General features: G+C 41.0%; 1 protein-coding gene across 2 annotated transcripts in view; it reads right to left on the minus strand.

The window, feature by feature from the left end:
• Nucleotides 1-464: 464 nt before the first annotated feature.
• Nucleotides 465-8,816, minus strand: part of LOC105907747 (B-cell receptor CD22-like) — an 11,370-nt gene continuing 3,018 nt past the window's right edge. Inside the window, exons 2-8 of one of the 2 annotated variants that reach the window (XM_031561823.1) lie at nt 6,310-6,376; nt 3,718-4,059; nt 3,143-3,400; nt 2,209-2,556; nt 2,012-2,099; nt 1,804-1,849; nt 465-1,148 (exon numbers count right to left, since the gene is read on the minus strand). In XM_031561823.1, coding sequence (XP_031417683.1) covers nt 717-1,148; nt 1,804-1,849; nt 2,012-2,099; nt 2,209-2,556; nt 3,143-3,400; nt 3,718-4,059; nt 6,310-6,376 — 1,581 coding nt within the window. In that variant the 3' untranslated portion in view covers nt 465-716. Of the gene's footprint in view, nt 1,176-1,803; nt 1,850-2,011; nt 2,100-2,208; nt 2,557-3,142; nt 3,401-3,717; nt 4,060-6,309; nt 6,377-8,816 lie in introns of both variants that reach the window. The other variant, XM_031561822.1, reaches the window with a different exon arrangement.

An 8,816-nucleotide genomic window follows, 5' to 3' on the forward strand; every position in this document is an offset into this window, starting at 1 on the left:
GTACAAATACGACCATCTACGGAGTTTGGTCCGCCATCTTTTTTTTTTGTATTGCTTTGCGTCACCCACCAACCGAAGGAGAACTATAAATATTCACGAGTCTGTCGTTTACATGTCGATGGAGCCAAATACTGCAATTACTGCAGGTGAGAAACAAAATATCAGAAAATCAGCCATAAATACACACACACACACAAACACACACACACACACACACACACACACACACACAGACACACACACACAAACACACACACACACACACACACAAATGAACACACACACAAACACACAAACACAAACACACAAACAAACAAAAAAGAAAACAATGCACTGCCAATTATTTAAACATCAAATGCATTACACTATGGATGCCATGGGCTACCCAGTAGTCAAGAATAGCAGAGTGATTCCTACAATATTGCCGGGAAAGGAAACACTAATTATTTAAGTCGATCTGCACTATACTGTCAACTGAATTATTCAAACAAAACAACAGAAAAAAAACTATTTCTACTCTTTACAAACCTGTATTAGAATCCATAGCAATGAGCTAAAACATGTTTCTCAACAAAATGGGTGCAGTCATGCTTCAGGACTGAGCTCTTATATTTTTTCTTACACAATCATGTTATGGGAATTGTGCATTTGTGGATGAGGATGACAGAACGAGATTTAGAGGTATTTTTCTTTAGGGTTTGGTAGACTTGCTCAGGTTAGGTGGTGTTGGGGTTCAGGCTCTGGTAAACTGCATCAGGTTGGTTGGTGTTGGGGTTTAGACTCTGATAAACTGCATCAGGTTGGGTGGTGTTGGGGTCCAGGCTCTGATAAACTGCATCAGGTTGGGTGGTGTTGGGGTTCAGGCTCTGATAAACTGCATCAGGTTGGATGGTGTTGGGGTCCAGGCCTTGATAAACGGCATCAGGTTTGGTGGTGTTGGGGTTCAGGTTCTGATAAACTGCATCAGGTTGTGTGGTGTTGGGATCCAGGCCTTGATAAACTGCATCAGGTTGGATGGTGTTGGGATCCAGGCCTTGATAAACTGCATCAGGTTGCATGGTGTTGGTTTTCAGACTCTGGCCAGCTGAAGTCATCTGGATGGTGTTAGGGTTCTCCGTTTGGGTATTGCCAACAGAATCACCGGCATCCTTACAAAGAAGACAGAAATAGCCAACCTAACAGTTCCAAAAGCCAGGACAAAGAGACATGGGGAAGCAGCTTTTAGTTTCTATGCCCCCAGCCTTTGGAACACTCTGCCAGAATACCTAAGAATGGCTGAAACGGTTGAAACCTTTAAACATGCACTCAAGACATACCTCTTTGATCTCACTCATCACTCACTGTAAAATGTATTTATTTAACATTTATGGAACATTTATTTATTTACTTATCTCTGTCTCTTTTCAAGTGTTTGTATCCCCCCCGCCCCAGCAGCTGTCTCTTAGTTTGACGATAACTGTGCTGAGCAGTCCTTTATGGTGCCAGTGCGGTTAGTACGTCATTTCCTGTTTATTTATCTCTGGCAAAATCTGTGTCTCTTTATAAGTGTTTTGTAACCTGTAAAATGTATTTATTTAACATTTATGTAACATTTATTTATTTATTTCTTTACTTATCTGTGTCTCTTTACAAGTGTTTGTAACCCCCCCCCCAGCAGCTGTCTCTTAATTTGACGATGGCCGTGCTGAGCAGTCCTTTACGGTGCCAGTGCAGTTATACGTTATTTCCTGTTTATTTATCTCTGGCAAAATCTGTGTCTTTTATAAGTGCTTTGTATAATATATATAAGTGCCTCTGTCTCACCTGTTCATTCCTTCCTTTTGCCAACATCTCTTTCTTGCATTTCTTGCTGCAACCACAACAAAGAAAACATGTCATGATATTTTCAGTAAAAGGCATCATTCACTAGTGCCCTCATTTAAAACTGCTGTTTGTCCTTAAAATGGCATTAAACACATCTACGCTCAGACCAACTTGGACACACTCGATTCTCTCTGTCACAGCCACTCACCTCAGCCAGAAAACCCCACAGAAGAGACCCAGTAGTCCACAGACAGAGACTGTTATCACAGCAGTCATTGCAGGACTCTGCTCTCCTGCTACAGACACATGTGACATGAGGAAGGTGGGGAGAACATTCACAAGTTAAGTAAAGACTTCTTAAGCAGTTATTATCGTAAGCACAGAGAGATAGAGATGCACTGATACCTTCAACTATGACTGACACAATAGATGAGTTCCCAACTCCATATGTATTCCTCGTCTCACAGTAGTACTGTCCTCCATCACTGATACCTTCCATGATTGACACAGCAGTAGAGTCCTCAGCTCCATATGTATTCTTGGCCTCACAGTAGTACTGTCCTCCATCCTCAGAGCTGATGTTAGTGATGCTGTACTGCTGTCCTGATCCTACTGGAGTGGACTCGTTCACCTTAAACCAGGTGTAGTTCTCCACTGTTGGGTTGGCATCACTGCTGCAGGTCAGAGTCACTGAACTGCCCTTGGTTATCACACCTGAAGGTGTAGTGAATACTGTGGTGTGCTTTGGGGAATCTAAATGGGACAAAGTAACAAAAGTAATCATCAACTTCAGCTTGTCCCAAATCAACAAACTTGATGAGATTCTCTCCACGGTCCTCAGAACGGATCTTGCTGACTATGTGTCTTCTCCTTTCCTGATTTCAGTTCTACAGCTCCACTCTTCTTGATCCAGGTGTATGTGTGTACTGGTGGGTCAGCTTCACTCATGCAGGTCAGAGTCACTGTGCTTCCCTCAGTTTTCTCACCTGATGGATCAGACTCGATTCTTGTGTTCTTTGGAGGATCTGCATACCATCAACATGCCAAACCACTATGTAAAAGTCCTCATGTGTTATTACTACATAATGTGGACTAATTGGAGAGGGTGTCTATTCACTTTCGATAAACTTCGATGATTCTAGCACCTCTATCTTTTGACTGTGCCTCCTTTCTCTTTTTTCTATAGATAGTGTTATCACTATGCCAAAAGCTAACTCCAACCCCAAATATATCTTGAAACTAAATGTACTAATACAAAGAATAATAAAGTCCATAATATCTGAAGTCACCTGCTACAAAATGTAGCTGATTTTTCCAAAGTGTCATACTGGCTACTTACATAAAACCTGGAGATGAGTAGATGAGAATAGGAAGCCACATTCATATTTTGAAATAGAGTAATATTGTCCAATGTCTTCAGGTGTGATGTGTTTGATGGTGTATGTTTTTCCAGTCCCCTGAGCTCCACGGCTACCAGTCTTGTGCCAGCTGTAGCTCCTCACTGGTAGATCAGATGTGCTGGTGCAGGTCAGAGTCACGTCTGTGCCTTCCTGTATGTTACCATGGGGACTGATGGACACTGATGTCTGTGGGGGGTCTGTGTGAGAGACCATTACATGTGTCACTAAGAGGAGAGGTTTAACACATGCAGAACAAGAGTGTGTTTCCATTTACCTAAGACATACAAGACTGACAGACATAAACCACTGCAGGCTGTGTTCACACACACAAATACACACACACACACACACACACACACACACACACACACACACACACACACACACACACAAACAAACACACACACACAGGCATGCACACACAAACACAAAAACACACACATTCATATACAAACACACATATACAAAGAAGATAAATATTACACAAGCATACTGCTGTTTTATTTGTATTTACCTTTAACATCCAGATAAATCCCTGGTCTTCCAGTCCAGTTCTGGCCTACATAGCTTGTTGTTATCCTGCAGTAATACTCACCAAAATCTAATTTAGTCAATGAGTCTATACGTAAATTACATCTTTTATTTCCCTGTTTACAATCCTCACTGATTCTGTTGCTGTACTCTGGGTCCTCATGAATAGGAAGAGTATCATTAGCGAGTTGTTTTGTCCAGTAAACTTCAGTGATAGTCAGGTCACTGGGGTGGGTGTAAGAGCAGGACATGGTCACTGAATCCCCCACAAAAGCACAGGTGCTCTCAGGCCGGTAAGTGACACTCCACTCCTCATCACACACACCTACAACAGAAAACACATACAATGCATCGTTAAAAAATGTCATATTAGCAAAGGGTCTAACAGCAGTATTAGATTGCCTAAGTAAGCTATGCCTGAGGACAAGACTCTTTGAAGAGCATGGGCAGATATGACTAGCATGCTAACAGCCCTTCATTACTATAATATGACTATGTTGAGGTTCTAAATCTGCAATGTTAAACCAACCGACAAAATGTCTGAAGTAAAATGGAAGGTGGTGTGAAGAGGGCATGTGTTGTAAGCTGTAGGGCTGCAACTAATGATTATTTTGGTAATCGATTAATCTATCGACTATTTTTTCGATTAATCGACTAATCTAATGATTATTTCCAGCAAATTAAAATAAAGACTCAAAATGTTGGAATTTGAATTTCAAATGTATTTGAGTAACAAATGTAATCATAATACATAAATTAAATAGTAATACAAATTAAAGTGCAAATATGCTTTTAAAAGTAAAGAGAAAGTGCAAATAAAGTTTTAAAAGTAACTCAAATTAGCAATCAAGCCTCTGCAAGTGCAAAATAACGCAAGAATAATTGGGCTGCAAGTGACATTCAAATTCAACTTATGACATATATATTTTTTCCACAATCTTTTGTTTGAAGAATGCTAAGTGGAGGAGGTTAACTATTCAGAACAAACGAAAATACAGGCTACTCTGATAATTCACTGATTTACTACATTGCACTTAACATAAATGAAAAAGCGTTAGCAAGCATCCTCCATGAGACGTTCTGTTTTCCAACATGTAAGCTTAAACCTTACTATAAGTTAAAGATACATCATATATGTCTATGATAATTGCTGCTAGACACTCACTGTTCTTGTGCTCCCACAGCTCATTCTCTTTGAAATACTGGAATAGTGCTTCTTTAACTACTAATAATTGACCATCATTGAGAAAAATGACAACTTTTCTGTTAGCCTTATCTCATATGCAGCAGCTACTAAAGCTAGCTTTGTTTATTGTTTCCATGGTAACATGAGCCGTCTCAGAATATTTCTCAGAATAATTTGCTTTTCAGTCGGCCATTTCTGATATGCAGCACATGAAGGTACGAGAACGGAGGGCAAAGAAAACGGTGCATGAGTTGTATGCTAGGCTATTTGCAGATTATGTTCCATTTTTCTCAATGATGGTCAATTATTATTAGTTAAAGATGCACTATTTCGCACTTCCTATAGTGCATTGCAATGCCGAATGAAAATTACCGGTAGCTCTGCTAGCGTCTGCCAAAAAAAATAAAAAAAAATTACATTTAATTTTTTTTTATATATATTTTATGACGCGTCGACAATAAAAATCATCGTCGACAATTTTTCATAATCGACTAATCGTTGCAGCTCTAGTAAGCTGAAGACCATGCAGAGATTAAGCCCACATCCTGTCTCCCTCCTCCTTCAAGTCATTTACAAATTACAAGTGAGACTGAGAAAAATTAATGATGTGTGCGCATTAGAGGTTGGATACCCGACCCGGGCAGTCGGAACCCGACGAGACCCGGCGGGTCGGACCGGGTTCGGACAAATAATACCGGGCTCGGGTCGGGCCCGGACACATCAGCGCGATAAGGCATTGAACATTCCATATTTAAAATATCTTAATAAATAGTGAAGTCAACGTGTCTGCTTCACATGATGCAGAAGTTCGTTTTTGAGAATGATATAAATCACATTTAGGATAACAGCCTTCTTCCCGTGGCGGGAATTTGTTTATGTCCTAGCTGTGACAACGTGATTACAGGTGGCAAACTGGCATCATGGAGAGTTTAAAACGATACTGTTCCTGTATGTCAGTCAATCACAAGAGCTGCTTCTATTAATGCTCAGAGCAGCTAGTGTTGCTCTTTTACCATCTGAACTCAGCAATCAGCACAGTAAGACTCTTACAGCAAACTCTGTCTCATTTACTACAGCACTTTGCAAAGTAAAACTCTTTTTAGTGAGCTGTTGCCTATTTACTAACTGAACTCAAAACTCAGCATGGTTAGCTCCTCAAAAACACACAAACATACACACACAGACACACACACACACACACACACAAACATATGCACACTCAATTATCAATTGATAATTCAATTCAATATTCAATATATTTTGAATATATATATTGAATATTTCAAATGAATTAGTTAACAACATGTAAAAACTCATCTTTTAAATGTGGGAGACAGTTAAATCGCAGGGAAGAAAAAACAGGAAAATAGACACAAATGTTTAATTTACCTTGATTTGTGAGCAGAATCACCACAGAAAGAGATGTCACACAGCTCATCATCACCAACAGCAAACCCTAAACGTTTTAGATCCAACAGATTTACTATCAGAAGTAGATCCCACTTGTTTAGTACAGCATGTGTGTTAGATCATAAATAATACTGGATACAAAGTCAGTGGTGCAGTGATATTTGAAGCATACTTCCTGGAACATTGTCTAACGCTTCATAACGTTCTAACTTTCACGACGCAAGTTTGACTAAATACATGTAAATAAATATATCTTAAGAAGCTCTTACCTTTCCACTATCCTGACATATATCATGGCACCAAATGAAGATCTGACAGGGAAGTAAACTGTTCTAGGCTGCAGCAAATGATACAGGAAGAAAGTGCCTACCAAAATGATTATTTTAGACTTCTTCAATTGACCTCTTTATGTGTTTGTTTTTTTATAACGGTAACAGACTAGTTTTAACTTGACTTAAAAAATGGCCAGATCTGATTGCTGTGATATTATCAAAAACAGTCAACACTCTGCTCCACACAGCTCCATCTAGTGGTCAGTCTCTTGTTTGGAAATGTATGTATCGTCCTGTGCTAACTATGTGCATTGCAGTTTTGATATTAGATTATTTATGATTACGAAAGACCTCAGAACCTAGACAAAGAGAATAATGCAGCACAGTGGTAATGACCATAACTACTCCAGAGAGAATAAGCCTCTCTCTCTCTCTCTCTCTCTCTCTCTCTCTCTCGCACTTTTTTTTTTTAAAGCGTTAGACTGAAAGCAGAAGTGTTCCGTCACTGTCAGTGTGTGTGTGTTCTGAGCCACAATGACGAAATAAGAAAAATACAACAAAAATGTTTCATACATTCTAGAAACAATTCTAGAAACTTCCCTCTGTGTTGTTACCTTGCCGTGGTGGGGAGGCTTGTGTACTTCCATGGCCCTGGAGGCTATACCGGCGGGGGTTATACCCCTGGCAGGTCTTACCAAGCCGGGCAGGTTTTAGGGTAGAGGTCCGACTAAAAGCAAAACACGGTCCTCCAGGTTGGGGGTTGGGCGTGGGGCTAACAACCCCACCCCATAAAACAATACCTGTTACAGATACGTAAACAAGAGTAAATCAAGATATCCCGCCCCAGAGAGAAGATGGACCTTCGTCAGAAGGATTTATGACGCAGGGTGGTGAAAGCCGGATGCACCTGGAAGCCACTCTGCCGAAAATCATCCTTTCAACCGGTGTTACAACCACCATCGGTACATGGAACGTAAGGACCATGTTCGAAGCTTGAAAGACCGCACAAGTTGCCACCGAGATGAAGAAGTACAACCTTGCCATACTTGGAATTAGTGAATCAAGGTGGACGGGTTCTGGACAGAAGAGGCTCGTCACAGGAGAGCTGCTGCTGTACTCAGGCCATGAGGAGGACAATGCACACCACCCAGGGAGTCGCTTTGATGCTGTCCAAGGCTGCTCAGAGAGCACTCATGGGATGGGAGGCACATGGCTCGAGAGCAATAGCAGTGACATTCAAAACAAAGAAGGAAAGAATAAACATGAACATCATTCAGTGCTATGCCCCAACCAACGTTAGTGACGAAGAGAGCAAGGACGAATTATATAGCAGAATTCAGACCATCATCCAGAGATACTCAGGAAGAGAGATTACCATCTTAATGGGAGACCTCAATGCAAAAATTGGAAGTAACAACAGAGGCTATGAGAGAATAATGGGGCAGCATGGTCTAGGAGAGATGAACGAAAATGGAGAGAGATTTGTAGAACTATGTGCAAATAACAACCTTGTCATCAGAGGAAGTGTCTTCCCTCACAGGCGAGTACACAAAGCCACATGGGTATCACCGGACCTCTCCACTGAGAACCAAATAGACCATGTATGTGTCACAAAGAAGTTTAGGAGGTCCCTCCTAGATGTACGAGCCAAAAGAGGAGCTGACGTAGCATCAGACCACCATCTTCTCGTTGCCAAAGTCCAATTGAAGTTGAGGAGAAACTGGACAGGTGAGAAGAACCAGAGAAAGAAATTCAACACAGCACTATTAAGAGATCCAGCAGCAGCAGAGAAATTCAAGATCGAACTAAAGAACAATTTTCATGCTCTGCAAGAGCTAGATGAAGAAGGTGAGGAAAGAAACATAGATGGGATGTGGAAGGTAGTAAAGGAAGCCGTAATCACAACCTGCAATGTAGCACTGGGAGCGCAGAAAGATAACCACAAGGCTTGGATATCAGCAGAGTCAATAAAGAAGGTGAAGGAGAGGAAAGAAAAGAAGGCAGCTCTAAACAGCAGTCGTACAAGAGCAGAGAAAGTGAAGGCACAAACAGGGAAACAGGGAGTACAGGGAAGCAAATACGAATGTGAAAGAAAGCTTGAAGACAGACAAGAGGAACTACATAGAGGCCCTTGCATTAGAAGCAGAAAAAGCAGCTAGACATGGGAATCTGAAAGACCTGTATGACACCACCAAAAAGCTGGCAGGAAAGACC

This window comes from Clupea harengus, chromosome 24 (assembly GCF_900700415.2).
Source record: "Clupea harengus chromosome 24, Ch_v2.0.2, whole genome shotgun sequence".
In the NCBI taxonomy this organism is placed as follows: Eukaryota; Metazoa; Chordata; class Actinopteri; order Clupeiformes; family Clupeidae; genus Clupea; species Clupea harengus.